General features: G+C 43.0%; 1 protein-coding gene across 2 annotated transcripts in view; it reads left to right on the top strand.

Annotated features, from left to right (window-relative positions):
• LOC137353107 (glutamate receptor ionotropic, kainate 2) overlaps positions 1-26,399 on the top strand; it is a 575,020-nt gene that overhangs the window by 242,886 nt on the left and 305,735 nt on the right. The window contains exons 2-6 of one of the 2 annotated variants that reach the window (XM_068019103.1): positions 1,626-1,793; positions 2,056-2,334; positions 18,187-18,368; positions 24,838-24,891; positions 25,628-25,801. In XM_068019103.1, coding sequence (XP_067875204.1) covers positions 1,626-1,793; positions 2,056-2,334; positions 18,187-18,368; positions 24,838-24,891; positions 25,628-25,801 — 857 coding nt within the window. The remainder of the gene's footprint in view (positions 1-1,625; positions 1,794-2,055; positions 2,335-18,186; positions 18,369-24,837; positions 24,892-25,627; positions 25,802-26,399) is intronic. The other variant, XM_068019112.1, reaches the window with a different exon arrangement.

Raw genomic sequence — 26,399 nt, forward strand, 5'->3', positions numbered from 1 at the left:
AGGCAGCTTGAACTAACTAGGGGAATACCCAAGGCAGCCAGTGAATGCACCACCAATGATGGAGTTACCCCTAGCTCAGGACCAGTTGCTGAGCTGTTAATGTTCTCCCAGTTGATACCAAAGTTCAAAGAGGGGGATGTGGAAGCATTTTTCATCTCTTTTGAAAAGCTTGCAAAACAGTTGAAGTGCCCAGTAGACACTGTTATTGCAAAGCAAACTAACAAGAAAAGCCCATGAGGTTTATTCACTGTTGCCTGATGAGAGTTCATCAGACTATGAGATGCCTAAAAATGCTATTCTGGAGGCATATGAGCTAGTATTGGAGGCATGCCGCCAAAAGTTCCAAACCCTCCAAAAGCAGCCTGAACAAACTTACCTCGAGTTTCAAAGAGTTAAATAGTTTGCTTTTGACCAGTGGATACAGGCACTTAAGATACAGTCCACCTATGAAAACATGAGAGAGGTGATCCTGCTCGAGGAATTAAAAAACTCTCTTCCCCTTTCCATAAGAAATCACTTGGAGGACTAAAGGGTTCCAAGAGCCAGGCTGGCAGAAATCCTGGCTGATTATTATACACTTATTCACAAGCCCTTGCCCCAAGGAAAACCCTTCACTCATCACCTCCAAAAACCTGAAACAGATAGAAGGTGGCAGGATGAAAAGCCATGAGCAAGAAGGAAGAGCTAGAAACACAGGGGGCCCTCCTCAGACAAAAAAGGAAGGTGCTGAGAACAGGAATGACGCCCGAAATCCTGTATGTTTCAATCGTAACAGGTCACCTTGCAGGAAAAGGTCCATGGCCAAACACGTTCCGTCAGAGGAGGCTGAATTGGCACTGCAGCCAGATGTCTGGTTATCTGAAACCTTCTTTGAGAAGTTACGGGATCCAAAGGATGGATTAAACAGGTCTTGCTTGGTCGAGGCTCAGCAAGCCAACCCAGTATTAAAAAAGTTAGCACAGACTGCCCAAACTGAAGCTGAAGTAGAGGGAGTTTCAGAGTGTTACTAGTTAAAGAGTGTTACTATTGAGGTGCTGATGAGAAGTGGAGACCTGCTCACAGACCTGCAGACGAAGAGTGGATAGTGGTTCACCAGGTAGTGGTGCCGCTGAGGTACCATAGGGAAATATTGAGAATAGCCCACGAGATTCCAATGGCTGGACATGTCAGTATCAGAAAAACCCAAGCCAGCATCAAACAGCATTTTCACTGGTCACAACTCCACAAGGATGTGGTGGAGTTCTTTAAGACTTGCCACACGTGCCAGATTGTGGGGAAGCCTCAACCTGCAATAAAACCTGCATCCCTGATGAAAGGTCGCAGACCTGAAACGTTAACTCTCTCTCCACAGATGCTGCCAGACCTGCTGAGTATTTCTAGCACTTTGATTTTATTTCAGATTTCCAGCATCCACAGTATTTTGCTTGTATTTTATTGTCTTGTGCTGATGTCTTTTACAATCATTATCACACCCCTCCACCGCCCCCTCACCCCCTACCCCACCCCAACATCCGCACCGGCTCCTAGTTTGGTGTTATTGGTGAGTTTTAATGTTATTCCCTTAATTCCTATATACAGATTATTTATCTGTGTTTAATATGCCACAATCTTTTTTTCTGTTTCAGGAGGTATTTTCGAGTCAGTGGAAAAAAGCCCATCTGGGGCAGAGGAACTAGCCTTTAAGTTTGCTTTAAATACAATCAACAGAAATAGAACTCTGCTGCCAAACACAACGTTAACATATGATATCCAAAGGATAAATATTTACGACAGTTTTGAAGCATCCAGAAAAGGTAAAGTACCTCGTGCTGTTTCCGCTGCATGAGATCCATCTGTATTCGAGGTTTACCCGAGAGCGCCGCAGTAGTTAGTGAAATTTTAGTCAGTAATAAGAAAATAAAACTCTCAGGCAAATTGTGATTCTGAAAGAAACAAAGTAAAGCTAACCGTACCATGCAAAAAATTGCTTCACTATGTGGTAAAGCGAATATGTTTCTTTTTTCCCTGAATAATTCCTGCTAGCACATCGGCTTTCTCTCCTCTCATTATTGACAGAATTATATATCTCCTCTTCAGCCTGTGATCAACTGTCTCTGGGGGTGGCAGCCATCTTTGGGCCTTCTCATAGTTCTTCAGCTAACGCGGTGCAGTCCATTTGCAATGCACTCGGGGTTCCCCACATACAGACCCGGTGGAAACATCAAGTCTCAGACAACAGGGATTCTTTCTACGTCAACCTCTACCCAGACTTCTCTTCCCTCAGTCAAGCCATCCTGGATCTGGTACATTTCTTCAAATGGAAAACTGTCACTGTGGTGTACGATGACAGCACAGGTACGTGTGCACACGGAAACTATATAAACAACGAAAAGCATGCTCTTAAGATGTTGGGTCCTATTGGCAAAAATAAGAATTCATTTTCAGTAAAGTATATGAAGACCTGTGCTGTTTGCAGTGACTGAAAATGTCAAATTGCATTTTCATTACATGGCATTTCGAGATTTGGGAAGTTTCAATGCAAAGGGGATGAATCCTTTGCTCTGAAAAATAACAAAGTATGTTGATTCACTGTTCAGACATTTTTTATTGCTGTTTGGGTGCTGCAGCTGCAACATTTTAAAACACATTGGGGATAATATTGACTCCAGTCGATAGTGTAAAATGGGCAATATCAAATCAGATGCCCGTTAAACACCTTTCTCAATTTTCATTCCAATGGAAGTCAAATCAGGGGTGATGTATACTGGCAGGCTGAATCGATATTGCCCATTTTACACTATCACACAGTCAAAGTTACCCCCACTGTAAAATATTTTAGTGTCGTTTTCGCTTTTATATCAGCGCAAGCTTTTGAAAGTCACTCATTTTGATAATATTAGGCAGAAATCAACAACCTTGCTCTCCCCACACACTATTAAAAAGGAATTGGATACTGAAGTCTTGTTGACCTAAATTTTCACTGATTGCCATAATTAGTGAGGGAATTTCCATTCACAAATAGGGGAGATTTTCCCTCCTGAGTGGTGTTTGGACAGCCAACTGCCCAATAGCCTGCCGGCTAGGGCTCAATGGTGAAGGGCTGGCAGACTGCAGGTGGAGAACTTGTGCCTCAGGGCTGTCTGTTAGCTCCAGATTGCTGCAATATTGGGCATCCCTGCTGACCGCCGACCAGGGAAAAGTTAGAAAAAAGCGGTGGAGTGGGGGCGATGGTCCATTTTTGGGAGAAGCGGGGGCCTAGTATGGCAGTGGCCAAGGTTGTTTTTTTGTGGAGCCTGGCACAGGCACATTCCACCTACTACTGTCCTAAAATCCTTTGTACCACCACCGGACTCATGTGGGCACTTAAATTGCCCAGTGGTAGGTCCTAAAGAAGATAGGAACAGTCACACCATTGGAAGAAATGTGACAATAGGTCATTCGCTACCTTTTTGGGGGTGCTACCGCCCCATTTCCACCTAGTGGGAGGTCTCATTTGTAAATATATGTATGTACTCTGGGACATTACTTATCCAAACAGTTTGGATCAGTTAATAATTCTAATAACTACTTGTGCATTAACTCCACTGTTGCACTGTACTAAACAATACTAATTCAGCAAGGAAATTATTGTGCAGCAGAATGAAATAATTATACACAGAGGTCCAATTGGTTTGATTAGCCAGTCTGTTTGGATGAACGATGCTTAGATAAAAGCTTTCCACTGCAAACAATTAAATGTCTTTGTGGTTTTGGTGATGTTATTGTTCACTGGAATATTATTCAAAACTGAGAAATACCTTTCTGAAAAGCAGCTTACGTTTATCTTATCGTTCAGTTTTACTGTTAATGTTCTTGTTGTTGGAAGGCATACTGTGGACAATTAGATTTTAGTTTGCTCTTGTGTGATGGAATTTGCTTTCGGAAAAGGTTTGGCTGGCACTGGATTTTTTTTTCAAACCAGATTTGTAAACAGGTTTCTTTGAGGTTTAACAATATTCATTTTAGATCTTCAAGTCCAAGTGAGAAAAGACCATTTGGCCCATCAGGACAATTCCATCCCTCATCCGTGTATGATTGTTCTATCAAGAACTTATCTAACCAATTGTGGCTATAACCGGGGCTGAACTGTTTGCACCAACAGTAGACAAAAACAAACGTTTGCTCATTCAGCCATACAGGTCACACCTTTTTCTTTACAAGCTAAACGTTGTTCATATAATGGGATGTTTTCTTCTGTTTGTTGCTTCCAGTGAAGTTATAAATGCATCCTTTCTAAAAAAAAAGTTACAAACTGAGATAATCTTCCCACTGTGTTTAATGGCTGGAAGAAATCTTCTCCTGCATTAAAGAAACATAGATAAGAAGGTAGATAACATTTTGTTTTTCACATAATGGTTTTTATTATTTTGTGCTGAAGGATTAGTGGTCAAGCTTAGTCAAAAGGAAGCCACAAGGATTGTTACGATTTTTTTTCCCACAAAGTATGTTCTTTTCACACTTTTTATCTTTTTCTTCATCTGCTTGGCCTGATGCCTTACGTTTCAGAGCGTGGATGCATGGCCTACTCGTGGGCTGTGCAGGGGCATGTTCCAAATATGTACTATAAATAGCTATTATATGGGCCCAAATTTTTAAAGCCTGCTGAGTGTGGATATGTAGGTGAGCACGCTTTGAACATCATGTTCTTGGAGGTCAGCACTGGACCTCCTGCCTCCAGAATGTGACGCCATTTTTAAAGGGACACCGGGAGGGAGGGAGCAGGTTGGGTGCACGCCTCTGATTAATTGCCTGTTAAGCTCAATGAAGAGCTCATTAACAGGCTTGTCAGCAGAAAATATTAATTTTCAAAGGCTGGGAACGTGGAGGACACCATGGGAGGAGCCCAACTGGGTATTCAAGACATGAACACTGGGGGGATCCGTGAGGGATATGGGAAGGGCTGATTAAAAGACAGCAGAGGCACAAATTAAAGCTCAGCTGTTTCAAAAGTGCAAGAGAATGGCTATTCCTGCAGCTCGAAGACTTGCTTTTCTCAGTGGTGAGTGGCAGGAATCGTGAGGTCACTGGCATCACTGGGGCAGCTAGGGTTGGCAGGAGAAGGCCTGGTGAACACACAAAGCTCAGCTGAGGGAGTTCAGATGGGAACAGGATATTCTGACATTGGACAGAGCAGCCAGGATGAGCTTCAGCAGTTGCAATCTCCTGGATGGCAGGAGGCCAGAAGAGCACATCAGGGGGGCTGCAAGGGGAGGAAAGCGCTACCCAAGACATTGGATGCACAGCCGAAGAGTCAGCTACCTGCAAATGACAGAGCGCCAGTGCTGTAGGAACCTGTGCCTATTCAGGCTGATGGTCTCAGACCTTTGTGCTCTGATCCATGATGACCTGAGGCTTCATGGCCCCCATGGCAGTCCTTTACCTGCATCTATCAGGATCTCCATCACGTAAACCTCTATGCAACCGGGTCACTCTAGGGATCAGCTGTCGACCTAGGTGGCGTCTGGCAGTTGGTAACTCATCAGGCCATCGGGCAGGTCAGGAGGGCAGGGGATTACACCCACTTTTACACAGATGGACCTGCGCTGGCACAGAGGGCATTGGGTTCAGCCTCCGTCACTGGATTTCCCCTGGTGCAGGGCATCATTGCTTGCACCCATGTGGCCATCAAGACACCCAGTGACCGGCCAGTGAGAGTGGTCAACAGAAAGGGTTTCCACTGCCTCAACGCCCAAATGATTCGCGACCGCAACAAGAACTTCCTCCATGCGTGCGCTCGTTTTCCTGACAGCTGCCATGCCACCTTCATCCTCTGGCAGTCCAGGCTGCCTGGGTGCTTCACTCCATCCCCCAAACTGCATGGGTGCAGCCAAGGAGTCATGGGATCCCTTTGCGGGAGCTTCAGACAGAGGCAAAACAACCAATGCCACCTGCTCAGCAGGCCAACCGTTGAGCAGGCCATCGGGTTTCTGAAGGTGCGATTCCAGTGCATGGACCGGTCGGGTGGCACTCTCAAATACCATCATGCAAGGATCTCGGTCATTGTGGTGGTCTGCTGTGTTCTCCATAATATGGCCCTCCAGAGAGTTGTGGACCTTGAGGATAGTGAGGCCCTGGAAGGAACAAGACAATCGGGGGAGGAGCAGGGGGTAAGAAAGGAGGAGGAAGAGGGGCAGAGGGGGTTAACACTGAACAGAGAGGTGCCCCTGCAGCATGATGAGGTGGCCTTCTCCTGACACCCTCCTCTCCCTTATGGCCTCTAGCATTAGATCCAGATTTACATCGATGAATTGAGGGTCTGCCCTGCCCCTCGTGCCTGCCCTCCAGCTCCTCTGTGACATCCCCCTTCCCTCTAGCACTGTGGAAGGCAGATCTCTCCCTCAGGACAACAAGCAGCCTCAGTGATGGCTGCCATGGGAACCATTTGAGCCCTGTACTTGATCTCACCCACTGCCATTTTCAATCCCACTGGCTGTAAGAGGACAGGAAACCCATCTTGATAACAGTTACCCATTTGAAAATTGCAATCTGAATCAGCTTCCCACAGGAGGCAGGTTTCTGACCCAAAACCAGACCCGGTTCCTTGTTCCCGACTCCGTAATAAAAATCCAGCCCATGCTGTCAGAAGCTTTTTTTAAATTATTCTTTCATGGGATGTGGGTGTCACTGGCAATGCTAGCATTTGTTGGCCATCCCTAATTACCCTTGGTAACTGAGTGACTTGCTAGACCATTTCAGAGGGCAGTTAAGGGTCAACCACATTGCTGTGGGTCTGGAGTCACATGTAGCCCAGACCAGGTAAGGGCAGCAGATTTCCTTCCCGAAAGGACATTAGTGAACCAGATGGGTTTTTGCAAAATCAATAATAGTTTCATGGCCCTGTTACTGAGATTAGCTTTCAATTCCAGACTTTTATTAATTAATTGAATTTAAATTCCGCCATGGTGGGAGTTGAACCCATGTCCCCAGGGCATTAGTCTGTATCTCTGAATTACTAGCTCAGTGACATTACCACTTCACCACCATCACCTCTTAAGCTGCCCACGCATGACCCTTCACTCCACCTGTCATTACTCTCCAGCCAAGTCCTGCTTACCCTGTTTAGAAGCAGACTGATACTTGACATTTGTGCCAACCATGCTGAATGGTAATGCACTTACACTCACCACCACTTCATAGTTTCTGAAACAACTTGAGCTTATCATTTCAGTCTTATCTAAGAGGTCCTTGTACTTTGTTTGTCCTAACTCTCCAAATAGATTATTTTAGTTACTAGTAGCTGCTTAAGTATTTCCTGATAATCTGATTTATCATTGTTCCTCTGTATAACACTGAAGAGAGCACCTCCCTCACATAATGCACAAATATCCTTAAACGCTGAGGCATTGGCTTCTCTCATACAAGTAGAGCATTCTCTGTGATTTTCTGTCTCAACATTAGTATCTGGTTCACAGCTGTCCACGTGTACACTTTTAGCCACTTTAATTATGATGTTATACTATCACAAACTTGCAGTTAGTGCCTAATCAAAACTCATGCTAATGTTGTTGTGGATGCTAGATGCCAGTTTGCTCAGAAATAAATATTATTATTCTACATTCTATGTGCTCTACTGCCCTATTTTTCAGATGGAAAGAAAGGAAAATTAGCTTCGACTTTGGTAGATGTATATTATGCAGGCTTCTACATACAAGCATTCACTCCAAGTAAAGAGCTTGATTAAGTTATGTCTCAAATATAATTTCATTTTTTGGTATGATCCAGTTCCCAAATAACAATGCTATGTGTAATATACATTTTGAAAAGCATATTTCAGAAGATCTATGATATGCATTGTCAGGTGAAGCGAGAGTGAGACTAGAATTGTCCTGAATCCACATGTAATGGATGGAAATATAAATGGAACATTAAATTTACTGTCGAGAATGGAAAATGTTTGGACAGAAAGAAGGATTCAGCACACTGAGACAATGATAGAGCCAGAACGGTCCACAGGGATTTTACTAATAGGCTAGCTTGCACCATTTGTTCCAGGCATTAAACGTGCTCATTTTTATAGAACTGCAAAGACCCTTTCACAGAGAAAGGATTGAGCTTATGTCTGCCCAGAAAAGTCAAGCTTTATATCAGTATCCCAAAGAAGTAGATTAAGACCTCCTTATTATAACCTCATGAAAACCAGCAAAGTGATTCTTTAGATCAGTGTTTCTCCCATTGAATTTTAAGCCTTTCTGCTGATATTAATTGAGCTTCAATCAGAACTGGAAAATAGTATACAATTAGAGATGGAGAACCATCGCATTGTGAGAAATAATCCATTGATTGCGCCCAAAGAATGAGTAGGTTATGTGCCTCCCACAGGTTCGCTGCACCTAAGTTGATAAATTTCAATCCATACGTTTGTGTAGAGAGAAAAAAGGGAAGGAAAGAAGGAAGGAAGAAATGATTTGATACTTGACAGAAATGTTGGTCATTTTCAAGGCCATTTGTGATCCATGAGCTGATGTTATTGGAATTACTTCTGGTTTACGTATAGACATCTGGACCACCTTAGAAAGTGTGTTGAATTTTACAGTTACATCGTTTGTTCGACTGAGGTTTGTTTGTAATTTTAGAGATTATTCCAACACATGACATTGCTACTCTTATTGTAATCATGTTTAATAATTAAAGTAAGAAATTGCTGCACATTTTTTTACATTACATTTCTATGAATTAAATAAGGGAAAACAAACAAACATTATAATACATGCTGGATGAAATAAAAAAAACCAATTTGCCTGACACAGATTTTAATTACAGCATTGAATAATTTATATACTGGAGTAACACTAATGAACAATGCAGAGCAGGATCGTTCGATTTAAAAAAAGGTTGGAAAATCTTTCACCTGAAATTTAATTTTGTGAATTAGTGTTACAATTGTAATAAAAACAGGAAGCACTAGAAAAGCACCGCAGGTCAATCAACATCTGAAAGAGATTTGAAGCCTTGGACTGATATTTGAAATTTGTCTTGGATGTGACTTTTCGTCGGATGGATTCTGATAAATGGCGACATGATATATTAAGTCTGGCTTTCTCTTTCAGAGGCTGTTTGGCCTGCTGTATAAATCCTGAATATTCAGTTTCTATTGCAAATTTATATGGAAACATAGGATTTGGAGCAGGCTATTCAGCCTTAAGTCACTTCTGCCATTCAATTAGATCATGGCTGGTCTGTACCTCAACTCTATTTATTTCCAGCATTCACCATTTTTATTTTTCTGTCTAAGTACTATGTTGTATGCTGACATTGTACAGAAGACATGTAGTTATTGAAGGAAATATTGGTGTTGATACATTCAGAATATTAAAATGAGTCTTTTACTGAAGGCTAATATACAAAGGTTAGTTGTCGATAAAGAGCCATCACCCCAGGAGACTGAGAGATTCTGTGATTCTGTGGAGCATTTCAAAGATGGTCAATGTTTTCCTGAATCTTAACATTCCAAAGATCCTTCTTAGTATAAGGAAACACGTCTATTAAATTGCAACATTTAAGTTAATATTTGCTTTCAATTTGAAAATGTAATTTATGTACAAGGACAACAAAATGTGATGTATTTTACCCTGTAGAGGAGATGATTGAGCTATATTCATAAACCACCTCACGAGTCAGTTCAACTCTTTTCATGTGAGCATAGTATTATTGTGGAAAAATTGCTAGTGGAATAAGTGGAACAATCAGACAAAAATTCGTCACTAGAAATGCAAGTGACAAGGTCCCTAATTTAAAGCTTACTTGCATGGTCCTTAAGTAGGAAGTGAAGTTTGCATCTCAGGTTTCCTTCACAGGTCAAGTAGTGACCTTTTTCTTATATGTCCTCAGTTAATTAAAATGTATTTTATCTGTCTTGCAATGTGGCATGCAGTGATAGCTATAGTGACTCAAAGAGATAGAGAGGAACAAGAACACTTGAGGAATTTGTGATGTCCTCATGAATTCTTCACTATACCAATTAAAGAATAGGTGTGCACTTTGGAAGCTGACAGGATTATTTAGTCAGACTGAAGTGACATTTTGACAAGGTGTTTCCCCCACTTCTGTACTTGAAATAACTGACAACATTTTGAATTGAGAATTTTGAGCTCCTTAGTGCTGATGAAAATTTTAAAAGACTTCAAGTGGTTTCATCTATGTGATGGCAAGTGATTAACAAGATAGTGACTTGTTGTGTATTATGTGTAGAGTCTCCCGCAGTAGTGAAGAAGTTTTGAGTATACGCTATGAATTGCTAATTTTTTTGTGGCCAGGAACTGAATATAATGGGAAGAATGAAATTATTTTCCTATTGCAGGTGGATGAATTTTTACAGATGGGAGGAAAATAAGAACAATTTATTTTGAAGTCGCTCGTCCAATTTTTTGGATTATAGATTCAATCTTTTGTTTTGAGGAGATAGGATTGTGGCACAATTACAGAGAATTTCCCTATTTCTTCTGGGGAAATGGACACTATTGTGAATATGTGTAGATATTATCTGTTTCTGAATCTGAGTATTATGTTGTTCAGAAGGTTGTCGCAGTGACAAAGAGACACTTGGAGGGAATTTGAAATTGTCCTCCGTGGCGGATTTGGTGGCATGCGGGGTGATATAATTAGGCAGGAGGGTTTTTTTTACATTCCTGAGGGCGGGATAGTTTAGAGGAATTAATTCTGTTGTGGGGGGGGGGGGGGTTGCGACATTCCGGGGGTCCCCCAGCGGGGTGGCAGATTGCAGCTTTGTATTCATTTAAATAACATGAATACTCATTACCCACGCATAGTTACAATTTAGTCCTTCCTGCCAGATTAAGTGAATGGCGAGCAATATTCCTGAATTCATGAATGTTTCAACATGGCGTGCAACAGTCGGATTTGTGCAGTTCAGTATTAGGACTGTGCTTTTCTCTCTTTAACTCATCGGCGAAACTAACGCCAGCATTGGAATGGATGATTGCCTTCAGGCTCGGCACCAGCAAGGGTGAATCACCTCAAGGAATGGCAGTGACGTCATGGGTGGGGCAGAGGAGGGTAATCAGGGAGGAAAGGGTGAGGCTGATTGGGTGCATGGAGGAGCAAGGGAGTGTGGAGTGGAGAATGCAGGTTGTTGAATGGATGCTGTTGATGGTGAAGATACGGGGATGGTGGGTGGATTAGATCAATACTGTGTAAAGATATTTGGCAAGGGTCTAAAGGGAAGGATGAGTGCTGTCGATGCCAGGGAGCTGTGGGGCAAATTGAGGGTACTGGCTAGCAGATGAAATGGTTACAGTCAATGGGGGCAAATGGATTCTGTAGGGGGGAAGGTCAAGACTAATGGGTGGTATTCGACAGCTTCATATGGAGGGGAGCGGGACTCAGCAACACTGGTCAGTTCAATGTGAGGAGGTTCAAGGGTAAGCGTTGATAGTAATGGGAGTGGGAACAGGGGGAGGGATGGCATGGATACATTGATGATTACACTGTGCACAGTTATGGGGAGAGGCTCAATGGTAACAGAATTAAAGGTAATGGTAACATTGGGTTGAAATTTGTACTCCCGCTGCTGAAATCGGCGGCGGGTTAAAACAATGGCAGCCCGCCTGTGTGGGCTGCACGTGGCAGAGCCTCCGTGATATTAAGTGCGGCAGATCACTTAAAAAGCTGGGGCAGACCGTCCCCCCCCATCCAATGACGTGGAGGGGGTGGGCTGTCTGTCCCCGGCAATGGTGTCAGCTGCCTGCGAGCTGGCGCTGACGCCATTTTTAAAGGGCTTTGAGTCCTACTGTTCCATTTAAATATTGAAAGAGACATTGAATAAAAAAAATTAAATACAATTATTCTTCCCCGTCCCACCCCCAATAATAATTAAATTAAATACTTGCCCTCTGCACCCCCCAAAACACTTACCTTGTCCACTTGCCCTTCCCACCCCAAAGTACATAAACATTAAACTATAACCCTTCCCACCATTCCCTACACCAATGAGATGACTTTGACCCCGCTCCTCCACCCCTTGCACTGAGAAACTTGCCTCCTCCCCCCTCCCCACTAGTGTTCTGCCTCAGTTCCCCGAACGGGGATCCAAAGGCATGGGTGTGCCGGCCAGTGGCTCAAAGGTCGCACCGGGACAGAAGGCAGGAATGTATGTCTGATTAATTCATTGATTTTAATTAATTTAAATATTTAAATGGCAGTTCCGTCGCTGGGCAGCGGGGGGTCGGGGGGGGTGGGGGTGGGTGCCGCCACGAGGCCTCGCCGCCGGCAATATCAGGCTGGGCCCTTCCGCCGTCGGGGTGCGTGGCGGTCCTCTCCCGGAGGCATTTTCCAGTTCCACCCCCGCCTCCCCGCCGTGACCCCTGACGTCAGAGGGTCTGTAAAATTCAGCCCATTGATGGGTTGAAGCTGGAAGGTTGCAGGAGGAGTTTGGAAGGTGGGAAGACTTGGCCTAAATTCCACATGCACCATTTTCTCCAATGATAATGGGAACCATGCGGACAATCAAGAAGAGTAAGAGGAGAGAAACAACAGCAGGTGTGTCTTATACCTGGCTGCGATTTGAAGGCAGATGTAAGGGAGCTGTTCATTGCCTCAATGTTTCAGCTCACTAGCAACAGAGGGCTGAATCCCACTTCTGCTGATTTATTGTTCAGAAAAGCCACAATGACATGGGTCTCATACAGCTAATTTGTCCAGTACCATGGGACAAGAACAAAGAGAGAGACAAAGGAGGGCTCTTTTCACTCAACACATGATGCTTGAATGGCAGCAGCAGGCAGAACAGCAAGGTGAGGATGCTCCAAATGATAACATCCAACAACGGCATTATTGAAGACAGGCAGTGGCACATCATCACATCCTCAGAACAAGGTCAAATTACCTTCAAATGTCAGAGAGGAAATGCTAGAGATGCCTAAGGATGTCACATGAAATGATCACAGAAATTTGTAGGATCCTGCAGCATGACCTGCAGTCGCTCGGCTTCAGTGGGAATCCCATGCCAGTTGCCCTCAAGGTGACTGCTGCACACAATTTTTTCTCCAGTGGCTCCTTCCAGGGGTCCACAGGTGACATATGTGACATCTCACAGTCTGTGACCCATAGGTGCATCAAGGAGGTGACCAATGCCCTTTGTCGAAGTGCCAATGATTTCATCGACTTACTGTAGATGAGGACAGCCAGGCAGCAAGGTCTGCAGCCTCTGGCACCATTGCTGGGTTCCCTAGAGTGCAAGGGGTGATCAACTGTACTCATGTGGCCATTAGAGCTCCCTGGGTTTAGCCTGCTGTCTTTGTTAATCGCAAAGCCTTCCACTCTTTAAATGTACAACTGGTTTGTGACCACAGGTGAAGAATTATGTATATTTGCGCATGTTTTCAGGGAGCTGTCATGACTCCTACATTTGAGGAACTCGCAGCTGCCAGAAGTTTTTGTGGAACTAGCTGAAGTAGATGGATGGATCCTGGGTGACAAGGGTTATCCCCTTTGTACATGGTAGATGACACCAGTGTGGCATCCCCAAACTACTGCTGAAGAGAGGTATAATGTCACTCACGCATCCACCAGAGAGATTGAACACACCATTGGCATGTGGAAAATACGATTTTGTTGCTTTCACTGGTCTGGAGGTGTTTTTCAGTACACGCCGCAGAGGGTGTCATGAATAATCGTTGTCTGCTGTGCCTTGCACAACCTTGCAGTCAGACACAGCAACATTCTGCAGGTGGAGGAGCAAGTGAGGATGACTATGAAGAGAATGAGGAGGAGGACAACAATGACAATGATGTCATCATCAATATGAGGACCATGGAGGGACATGGAAGGGACATTAGTGAGAACCTAGTTAATGCACGTTTCAGCCAACACTAAGCCACATCATCAAGGAATGTTAGGAGGAGAGACATAACAATTCCCCACAGAAATTCCTTTTTGCAGGAGGTCTTATTTATCTCTGCAATCTTGACGAAGTAATGCAGCACTTTCATGTGATTGACATTTGAAATCATCTATGGGCTACGATGAATGTGACTACACACCACTGCAAACGATGTAATGTTGTGACTGTAGAAAACAAAAGTAGGCAAGACAGTATTGGAAAAAGTTATTAATCCATCAGTAGGATAACAGCCATCATTGAAGAGTGAAGCCTCAAATTCTAATGAGATATTGTCACTGGAATTTTCCTGAGATGCTTTGCAAACTTCATTGCATTCCTGCCATAGGCCTCCAAAAAACTTCTTTATATCTATCTGTAACCAAGCAAAGCATTACCGAGAGTGGATCAAGTTTTGCATGAAATAAAAATGTATTAATAAATCTTTTCAATTGTCACAATTTGTACAGCACCCATGCCATCTTCGTAATCAAAATTCTTTCGATTTCTTTTTTCTCCCACTACGTCTAGGTGCTACCCCAACATTAGCAGTTGAGGTGGAGGCAGTCTGCTTCGTGCACTGCCCCGTTGTTGTGGATAACTGTGGCGGGCATCCTCTGGAGGAATGGGGACTTGATGGCTCCATCCTTCTGGGGATCTGCAGCAATGGTGCTTGAGTATTCCCCATGTGCTCGCCTGCTGGAGGTAAGGGGGGGTCAATATCGGGGGGAAAGGACGAGACTCTGCTTACCCTGGAGGAGTCCTGAGAGGAAGGCCTTGGGGAAGCTGCATACTCTCCTCCTCCATCTGTGCACGATGGCACATACCTGTCTCCCTAAGGGGAAGGAACACCTGGATGGAGTTTCAGGATCCTTGTCCCCCTTTCGATTAGACTCTTCTGCATGGAGCCAATGGCAACAGTGATGGAGTACAGATCAGATCACATATGGCTCAAGTGCTCAACCAGATTCACCTTGGAGCTCGCTAGACTCTCGACTGAGGAAGCCAAATGCTCAAATGCCTGGGACATGGCAGACGTCATGGCTTGCATGGACTCCTCCATGGCACATGCAAAGCCACGCATGACCTCAGGCATCTCTGACATATTTTCCACATGGATTTGCTGCACATCCAGCAGACTTCTCGTGGCAACAAACAGAGGATCATCATGAGCCTGGGGCTGAGCGGGGACCTGGTTCTCAGCAGTCCTCTGATTGTCAGGGAACCCGGCTGGCACATGCTCCCTCAGCTGCTGGGACATGTCTGTGTCGTGCGCACCAGCCTGTGACCCAGATTCTAATCTCAAACCCCCACAGGCCATGTGGATGTGTCTGCGCTGGGTGGAAGAAGAGGCAGTTGACGGTGCACTGTCTGGGGCGTTGGCTTCTTCTCGCTCCCCAGAGGAGGATTCTTGGACCTCGCAGCATTCTGCAACTCGAGTGCGGGCACCTGCAGTGAGACACAAATAGGCACTTTAAGCATCTGCTTTACATGAGTTCACACAATTTCCTTTAGTTTCCACATATGGGTGCGAGCAGAGATGACACTCCATCCTTACGCCTTGTGGATCCTGCCTCGCCATCTCCGCTCGCCCTGCCTCCCTCCTCTCTCGTGATCTCAGATGCCTCCTCCTCTGCCGTGGTCAGCAGTTGAGGTCAGGCACCCCTCCTCCCGCCTTGGCATGCTCGCGCTGGTTGTGGTTTCATTTATCCTGCAGCAGACAGTGCAGATTTAATGACATGGCAAATGATGCATCACAACCATTGCATACATGCACCAACATCACTCATTTTGTATTGGCTTTCGCTCGACACATCCAATCATATAAAGTACGCCAATCTTCATCTTGGCGCAACATCATTTAGTGAATGGCACCAAGGCTGCTCACGCATTCCACTGCATTCCTTGCATCCCCTCTGCCTGAAAGACACAGAGCAATGGAAGAAATCCATGGAGCAGCTTCACCAGGACCACTTACCCTCGCTGATCTGAGCAAGTAATTGATGCGCCTTGTGGCACTGCATCCATGTTCTACGAGTTATCCCACAGAGCGGAGATGGTGAGGCAGGATCCACAAGGCGTAAGGATGGAGTGGCATCTCTGCTCTTGCACCCTCCTCTGCTACCTCCATCCAGGCTGTCTTGGTAAGGCGGGAGGATCTTCGCACTCCATCTGCAGGAATGGGGACCTCCCGCCTTACCCTGACAGCCAGGAGGAGAACCTGCACTGAACCGCGGGGCAGGACGCTACATGCTGGCTGCCATTTGATACACTTTGACTGTAGAGCAAATTAATGATATGAAGTTGATGGTGACTTTCATAACATAAGGGAGGCAAAAACATTTTGTAGCGTGATCATACCTTTTTTGCTTCTCAACTCTAAACAAATAGATTCTGTCCTTGCCCCCTCAAGGACATCCCCTCTTTCCAACACTACAGTGTTTTCCCTAATCAGTACTGTCACTCAACCTCCCTTTTTTCCTTCTGTAACTTTTCTGAACATTTTATATCCTTGTATATTAAGCACCCAGTCCTCACTGCTTTTAAGCCACATTTCCATTCGACATCATATTCCCATACTGCTATTTGTGCTTGTAGCTCACCAACCTTATTCACGTATACAAACTTCTAAACAGGTGTTGTTGAGTGGGGATCAGGGCCAGGTGGTGCCCTGGCTGATTGTTTTTCCTGCTCCCAACCTATGGAAGTTGAAGTCCAATGAATGTTTTGCTGATATTAGTGAACTGATTGGAAATCAAGCCCAGGATCTTCCTAGTTTGTATAGTTCAGTTACCCACTGAATAACCTGCTGAGACTTTGGATAACCAAAGTCTGTAGCTACATGAAGTGGCACTTTGTTAAAGCAACTTTGCAGATGAATGGAAGGGTTTCCAAAGTCACTACTCTTCCTCCCCCCCGGAATCAAAATATGTTTTCTTACCACAGTGTCAAGCAGTACAATGGAAGATACTGTAGCTGAGTTAGCCAATTGACCCTGAGACAGTCATCAAATAAAGTCCTTTATCCCTTACAAGAATTCCCTCAGGCAACCAGTGATCAGTCTTTATAGGAAAAAAAACCTGAGAACACCACCACATTTGCTCTATAAACTAACATATCTCACCGAGTGATTGTGGCTTATTAAGTGATTCAATGAAACTCCTTTGTCTTTATAATTACAGTCTTCCAGCCACAGGCAAACATAGGCCAAGTAACAGTACAGCATATCTGTTAACTGTATGCCAACATTTTAGAATTAAAGTAGATTGTTCTTTCTATTATTTTCCTTTTACTAAGTGATTCTAGTATTTAGTGGTGTGCTATTTAAAGAGCAGCGTTGATACTTTTCACTGCAGTTTTTAAATATTCATTTTTATTGAGAAAGGAAGGTGAAGGGCCAGAACATTGTGTGACTGAGGATCAATAACTAATATACTATGCTGCAGGCACAGTGCACAGACATTAAATAGAAATATGCTGGAGGATTGAGTGGTGCACTGGGTCAGAACTCTATACTTTCACCTCTGAGACCTTGGTTTGAATCAGTCCCAGACTTCATGGTCAACAACCTCAATCCAGCTTCTGGTGCTTGTGAATCCACAGCATAAAACTGCACTCGATTTGGCACAAATTAATAACCAAGTGCTCAATCTCGCTCAGATAGGCCGTTAGGGTGGTTGATGTAGGAAATTCTTTTAAAAATCATAATAATGCAGCAGAGAGCTGCTTCCCTGAACTTGGGGTTAACATGCCTGTTGGGAGCTTCACTGTACTGACTGGAATGTATCTAACAGGGAAGTGTTTTTGTGTGAAAAGTAGTAAAGTGTTCCATTTTCTGGCACTGATATTCCACAACAGCACTAAAATTCACCAAACATACAAAATTAAAAAAGCCTCATTATGATCGTGAGAGGCACGAGTGAAATTGTAAATTTATTATGAGCACTCCTCTTCAGAATGAATTAAGTAAATTTTATAGGCATCATTCATTGCCACAGTAATAGTCATTAAAAATTAATGTATTTCAGTGGACATGTCAGTCTGTGGAAGGTGATGCAATTCAGCAAGTGGCCTTTGACATGTGCAGGATATGAATCTGTGCACTGGCATATGGGAGGTTTAATTGCTGCATTGGCATACATGTCACACATGGGCACAGAGTGATACATCAGTTATCCTTAAAAGAAGATTCATCTGCTTCATTGTATTTTTGTGTAATGTGCAGCGAAGTGAGTAAATGCCAATTAATTTTCTTACTCAGTGACAGGATAAATTTCCCCCACAAGGTCAGACATCTTATGTTGCATTTGCATTTTTTTTTCCATCTTCTCAAGGTCTGATACGGTTACAAGAGCTCATTAAAGCTCCGTCTCGGTATAGTATCCGCTTGAAAATTCGGCAGCTTCCAGCAGATACAAAGGATTCCAAGCCTTTGCTGAAGGAAATGAAAAGAAATAAGGAATTCCACGTAATATTTGACTGTGGTCATGAGATGGCAGCTGGCATCTTGAAGCAGGTGACTATTTTATGACTTTAAGCCTCTTTATTTCCAAGGGCATAGAAAAATTGTGTATTCTAATAAAATGTAGTGATGCTGCTGGTCTTTATTTGGGCACCATAATATAATATTTAAAATTCAATGTAAACAGTTTTAAGAAAACTATTTTACATGCTCTTTTCTCTTCTATGTTAACTATGCAGAATCTGTCATGGTGTAGATATTCTCTTCAGGAACTGATAAATCAGATGAAGAGTAATATGGTTTTTTTAAAAGTAAAAGTGTGTCGTCACAAATGAGTGCAAGTTTAAGAATCCTTAAAATGTGTGCTAACAAAATATGCACACAATTACCCATTATTTTCCCATTAGCAAAATCTTAGAAATTTGTTGCTTATGACAAATGTTATATTGCATGGTGAATTTTTAACTATTACCATAGATTTTGTTCAGGCAACCTTGTCTATAATGTTGCCAATATAAATCTGACAAACTTAGAAAGTTTGCAATAAACAAAACCCACCTTTTTGATGGATGTCATGTACCCTGAATTTTGCATAGAAAGCATACCCACATTTATATATATATATAGACAGTGGTGGGCTACACAAGTCTTCAGCAGTAAGTTTATGTAACCTCTTGCTTTGCACTTTGTCCCCAATATACACATAAGCAAACACTCACCCTGTTCCCCCACCTTTTGCTTACACTTTTCCCTTGAACATTGCCAGGAGGAGAACCATTTAAGGGGCAAGGCCCATTGAAGCATCTCAGTCAGTTCGGGGAGAATAATGGGGGTTGTGAGGCAGGTTGGTGAGGGGTCATTCTTTTGTTGTTGTTAGCATTTTGAGTTTCTTTCTCTTGTTCCTGAAGTTGCACAGTATATAAAGCAACACTTTGCTACCTCTAAAATACTTACACAAATGTTATACTTATTTGAGTAAAAGAAGATATTGGCCAGGAAATTCCTCGGAGCTATTCCCGCTCAGCCGGAGTTACCTGGCCGGAAAGGTAGAAACAAAAAACCTGTTTACGAGCTTAAATGGGGATTCCATTGCATTTCGGCAAAGTAACACTGGCGAAGTAGGAGCATCTTTGAGGACTTTCCTGACGTTTGTTCAGTGTAAAGAGTCACAGATTCCATTATATCTTAACTACCGAATGAACCCCTTTAGGTTTTGGTAGATATTTAATTTAGTTTTAATCTCACAAGAAATTAGCATAACAATTGCATTTTCAATTTTCTTTATTGCTTAATGGGGTGCAGGCATCGCTGGCAAGGCCAGCATTTATTGTTCATACCTAATTGCCCATATGAAGGTGGTGGTGAGCTGCCTTCTTGAACCATTGCAATCTATGTGGGGTAGGTACACCCACAGTGCTATTAGGATGGACGTTCCAGGATTTTGACCCAGCAACAGTGACGGAACAGTGATATAATTCCAAGCCAGGATGGTATGTGATTTGGAGGGGAACTTGCAGAGTGGTGTTTCCATGCCTCTGCTGCCCTTGTTCTTCTGCTTGGTGGAGATTGTGGATTTGGAAGGTGCTGTTGGAGCCTTGACGAGCTGTTGCAGTACATCTTGTGGATGATACACACTGCTGCCACTGTGCGTCGGTGGTGGAGAGAAGTGAATGTTTGACGTGGTGGATGGGTGCCGATTAAGTGGGCTGCTTTGTCCTGGATGATGTCGAGCTTCTTGAGTGTTGTTGGAGCTGCACTCACGCAGGCAAGTGGAGAGTATTCCATCAGACTCCTGATTTGTGTCTTGTAGATGGTGGACAGTCAATGGGGAGACAGAATTCTCAGCCTTTGATCTGCTCTTGTAGTCACAGTATTTATATGGCTGGTCCAGTTATGTTTCTGGTCAGAGGGACCTTGGTGTACTTGTCCACACATCACTGAAGGCAGCAGCACAGGTAGATAAGGTGGTTAGGAAGGCATATGGGATACTTGCTTTTATTAGCCGAGACATAGAATATAAGAGCAGGGAGGTTATGATGGAGCTGTATAAAATGCTATTTGGCCACAGCTAGAGTACTGTGTACAGTTCTGGTCACCACACTCTAGGAAGGATGTGATTGCACAGGAGAGGGTGCAGAGGAAATTCACCAGGATGCTGCCTGGGCTGGAGCATTTCAGCTATGAAGAGAGACGGGATAGGCTAGGGTTGCTTTCCTCAGAACAGAGAAGGCTGAGAGGGGACATGATTGAGGTATAGAGAACTATGAGGGACATTGATAGGCTCGATAGGAAGAGACTTTTTCCTTAGCGGAGGGGTCAATAACCAGGGGGCATAGATTTCAGGTAAGGGGCAGGAGGTTTAGAGGGGATTTGAGGAAATGTTTTTTCACCCAGAGGGTGGTTGGAATCTGGAACACACTGCCTGAAGAGGTAGTAGAGGCAGGAACCCTCAAAACATTTAAGAAGTATTTAGATGAGCACTTGAAACGCTATAACATACAAGGCTATGGGCCAAGTGCTGGAAAATGGGATTAGAATAGATAGGTGCTTGATGGCCAGCACAGACAAGATGGATCGAAGGGCTTGTTTCTGTGCTGTATGACTCTAAGACTCTTTGGTCAGTGATAACCCTCCAGGATGTTGATGGTGGGGGGAATTCAGCGATGGTAATGCCGTTGAACATCAAGGGAGATGGTTAGATTCTCTCTTGTTGGAGATGGTTATTGCCTGGCACTTTGTGGTGCGAATGTTACTTGCCACTTAACAGCCCAAGCCTGAATGTAGTCCAGGTATTGCTGCATGTGGGCATGAACTGCATCAGTATCTGAGGAGCTGTGAATGGTACTGAACACTGTGCAATCATAAGTTCATTGATGAAGCAGCTGAAGATGATTGGGCCTGGGACATTACCATGAGGAACTCCTGCAGTGATGCGCGGGTTGAAATGATTGGCCTCCAACGACCACATTATCTTCCTTTGTGCTTGGTATGACTTCAACCAGTGGAGAGTTTTCACCCTGATTTCAATTTTGCAAGGGCTCCTTGATGTTGAATTTGGTCAAATGCTGTCTTAATGTCAAGGGCAGTCACTTTCACCTCACCTCTGGGATTCAGCTCATTTTTCCATGTTGGAACCAAGGCTGTAATGAGGTCTGGAGCTGAATCCAAACTGAGCATTTTCTTTTTATTTATTCATGGGATGTGGGCATTGCTGGCTAGGCCAGCATTTATTGCCCATCCCTGTGATGAGCAGGTTATTGCTGAGTAAGTGCCACTTGATAGCGCTGTTGATGACACCTTCCATCACTTTGCTGATGATTGAGAGTAGGCTGATGGGGCAGTAATTGGCAGATTGGATTCATCCTGCTTTTTGTGAACAGGACATACCTGGGCAATTTTGCACATTGTTGGGTATATGCCAGTGTTGTAACTCTACTAGAAGAGCTTGGCTAGGGGTGCAGCTAGTTCTGGAGCATAAGTCTTCAGTACTACAACTGGGATGTTGTCAGGGCCTATAGTCTTTGCCGTATACAGTGCCATTTAGTTGTTTCTTGATGCCACGTGGAATGAATCGAATTTACTGATGTCTGGCATCTATAACACTGAGGAATTCTGGAAGAGGCAGAGATGGATCATCCATTTGACACTTCTGGCTGACGATGGATGCAAATGCTTCAATTTTGTCTTGTGCGTTGAAGTGCTGGGCTCCATCATCATTGAAGATGGGGATGTTTGTGGAACCTCCTCCTCTGGTTAGTTGTTTAATTGTCCACTACCATTCATGACTGGATGTGGCAGGACTGCAGAGCTTTGATCTGATCCATTGGTTGGTGGATCGCTTAGCTCTGTCTATCACACGCTGCTTCCGCTGTTTAGTATGTACGTTGTTCTGTGCTGTAGCTTCATCAGTTTGGCGTCTCATTTTAAAGTATGCCTGGTGCTTCTCCTGGCATGCTCTCCTGCACTCCTCATAGAACTAGGTTTGATCCCCTGGCTTGATGGTAATGGTAGGCTGAGGGATATGCTGGGCCATGAGGTCACAAATTGTGATTGAATGCAATTCTGCTGCTCCTAACGGCCTGCAGCACCCTCTGGATGTCCAGTGTTGAGCTCCTAGATCAGTTCAAAATCTATCCTATTTAGTATGTTGATAGTGCAACACAACACGATGGAGAGTATCCTCAGTGTGAAGATGGAACTTCGTCTTCAGAAGGACTGTGAGGTGGTCACTCCTACCAATACTGCCATGGACAGATGCATCCGCGACAGGAAGATTGGTGAAGATGAAGTGAAGTTTTCTCATTGGGTACACTTAATAAAGGTTTGATGATATGTCAGTGGTGTAGTTTTAAGTCAACAGTATTATTAACTGGGGCAATAACTGTCTGGTCATATAAGGTGGTCCCTTTTACATAAATCCCCTACCCCACCCCCACCACCCACCTCTCCCTCAACACCTCAAGCTCTCCAATGAGGTAAAGTTTCATCTCGAAACACAAGCAAACCATAAGCAAAACGAGAAACAAAATCAGAACAAGGTAATTTGACTGTCAGAGAAAGATTCAGTTACATGATTTGGTTTGGTTTAGCAATTTATCACTGGGTGCTACAAGCATGCTTTGAAGGATTAGTATTTGAAATTATGCCGGACTTCAGTTACTTGGAGACACTAGAGAAGCTAGGGTTGTTTTTCTTAGAACAGAGATGGTTCAGGGAAGATCACAATCATGAAGGGTTTTATGGAGTAAATAAGAAATAACTGTTTCCAGTGGCAGAAGAGTCAGTATCCAGAGGGCATAAATTTAATGCAATTGGCAAAAGAACCAGAGGCAAAATCAGTAGAATTTTTTTTTAAACGGTAGTTGTTATAATATGGAACATACTGCCCAAAGAATGGAGGAAGCAGATTCAATAACAATTTTCAAATGGGAAGTGGATAAATGCTTGAAGAGATAAATTTGAAGGGCCAGGGAGAAAAGGCAGGGGAGTGGTACTAATTGGCACGGACACTATGGGGCAAATAGCCTCCTTCTGTGCTGTATCATTTTTTGATTCTGTAATTGAATGATGCAATACAGATCTGTATATTCTATTCTACTTGACAGCAATGTGAATTCCGAAAACAATGCCTAAATGTGAAAGATCCTGGTTATAGCATCAATGCAATATCGCTTAACAAGCAGCTACAAAATTTTATGATTAACTTGAACATCTTTTAAGGCTGTCTATTTCTATTGATTTTAAATATATGGAACATCACTGGGAAAACTGACTAGGAGGCAATCTTAAGCTTAAACACACTAGACTAAATCTTGTCCTTTTCTGTCTGTGACAAAATTTAGTGGGGGGGGGGGGGGGGGGTGAGCATGGGGGTGGGGGGGTGGGGGGTGGGTAGTGCAGTGGGTGTCTAACAGAGATTAATATTCTGAAGACTTGTTGTCCCAGAGGAGTGTGGTTGGTAATGGTGCATAATTGAAAAAAGAGATCAATATTTTCCCTCTACACTTTTTCTGTGTAAGAATTCTGGAAATGCACAAAACATTGTCAGCATTTTCAAAGAGGAAGACAACGGAAATTTTGGGATTTAACCATTCTTCAAACTGGACGAACATTTGAAATGTTTAGCGATCTTTCCCTTTCAAGTGGTGTGCAGTTCCTGTTTTTATTTCAGATTTCCAGTTTTGTTGCTTCGTCTTTCAGCTTCATTATTTTGATTATGAGGAACAAATGACCTCCAGACTTGTGACATCCCATGCAAGGCTGTCTCTTTCTGTACCACTGGATAAAGCATGCAACCCAGTCCTTTACTGGCATACAGGGCACAAATAGAACGATAACTGGTGTGAGGGATATGAATCAGTATCAACAGAGATGCAGTCATTCCTTTAGCAATCGTATCATTTCAACAGGGAAAAAAAAATCCCCATAGGATATCTGCATATCTGCATATCTGATCCAGTAAGGAAACACCCTTCTTAAAAATGCTATTTTTTTCTGATACACCTATTTTCAGCTGTATTAATCAGCTGCGCCAGGTTACTTATTTTAAATACATCAAGGAATACTTTTAAACGGAAAGATAAGAAGGGAAACATTTACGTTCGATTACACTGCCAGATTCCGCTGATTCATGGAGGAGTTTATGTTTGTGATTATGCAAATGAATTTTCGCAGAAACTGGAAGCCTAACCTAACCATTGCAATTTCAAAAGCATTTTGGGCATCTTTTCCTGATTGCTCCCAAAATGGAAACTGTATCTTTAAACGTTATTATTTGTAACTGCATCCGGGACCATGATAGTAAGTCTCACTCCTTAAAGATAAGGAGTATCTTAGTGACTGAATACAGATCACACATTCACTGCTTTTAGCATCTGATTGACCAACTTGTGGTACTTTTAACTTGATTTGTTCTTATTTTATTCAAGTCATATAATTTAATCTTCAGTGCACTGTACTGTATATTTCTCATAATTATGTAGGAAATTCTGCTGCATGACCTGCCCATTCATTTCTCCCTCAGGCTTTGTCGATGGGAATGATGACTGAATATTATCATTACATTTTCACCACCTTGGTAAGCAGTTGAACAATTTATTGTTATTTTATGATATGCAAGGATGTTGCTCACGGATGAGCAGTTGATTTGTTTGTACTTTATTCTCCTGCAATTCACCAATTTAATGCATTGGATAAGTGCCGGTCTGCAGTGAAGCCTGGATGGCATTATTTTGGCCTTTAATGCTGTGTGCAGTTAAAGACTGCATTGTTCATATATAACTCATTCTTTCTCAGTACCTCAAAACTGTGAAATTCCTTACCTGCTTACATTTTACCTTCCTCCCAGGATCTATAGGCTTTTAAAGCCCATGTCTTGTGTCACCTAACTATTTACTTCATCTTCTGCCCTACTCCTTTGAACATTGGTGACGCCTAGCTTCAGGTTTTTGCCCCTTTATTGAGGTTACTCAGTCTAGAAGTAGTGCAGCTTTACCCATAGTGTGCAACCAGAGGTTTTTCCCCCAAATATAACATTTATATTGTCAAAATGTTACACCCCTAATGATGGAGCAGTGTCATATTTAACACTGGAGTAATTGTTTATGACAGTGAAACACTGCACCCGATTAAAATCCAACACACAAGAAATCATAGCTTTCACCAGTCTCAGAAACATAATGGCATGTGTGAACAGGGATGCTGTCACGGTCATCATATTCCATTGGCCAAACTCCTATCCTGCATAGAGTTTTTGAAGATACTTAATTCAGAATATACAACAACTTGCCTTGACACCAGAAAATTTCTTTCAGGACATCTTTGCCCTGGACTTGGAGCCTTATCGCTATAGTGGAGTGAATATGACGGGGTTCCAGATTCTCAACACTGAGAACAGCCAAGTCGCCTCCATAATTGAAAAATGGTCAATGGAAAGATTACAAGCACCCCCCAAACCAGGCTCGGGTTTGCTGGATGGATTTATGACGGTATGAAGGAAGTTTATAAACGCTGCTGCATGCAATCACATTACAAAATGTCAGAGTTTCATTCAGGTAGAAAACCTATGTCACAACTGCATTATGAAACTATATTTGCAGTTCTGTAATAAATATCAAAGGAAAAAGGGGGAAAAATACTTTTTATAAATGGATTTACACATTGTAAAGTAAACTTCACAGATTTCCTGTTTTACTGAAACAAATTTAATTGATGTCCTAAATGATAGCAGTTGGAAAGCCATTATAAGTTTCCTTTATACTTCACAAGTAGTTTGCAGGTTTTATCTCTTGTAAGGATATACATTAAGAATGAGAAAAGGTCAGTCAGCTATCGAAGATCTTTTTAATATATTAGCTTTGTGACAATGACATCTAATTATATTTTGAAGATCGGTATTTTACCTCCATCTGCTTTGGTCAGTAGATTATTCTAAATAGTTATCACATTTTAAAGACTCTTTGGTATTGGTTTAAAATTTACTTTTTACTCATTTATATCCATGACCTGACTCAGTTGACATGCTTTGAAATACATTGGCTTAGATTTTGCGGTTAATTGCAAATGAGCATCGCTTGCCATTCATTA

The sequence above is a fragment of the Heterodontus francisci genome, chromosome 3 (genome assembly GCF_036365525.1).
Source record: "Heterodontus francisci isolate sHetFra1 chromosome 3, sHetFra1.hap1, whole genome shotgun sequence".
NCBI lineage: Eukaryota > Metazoa > Chordata > Chondrichthyes > Heterodontiformes > Heterodontidae > Heterodontus > Heterodontus francisci.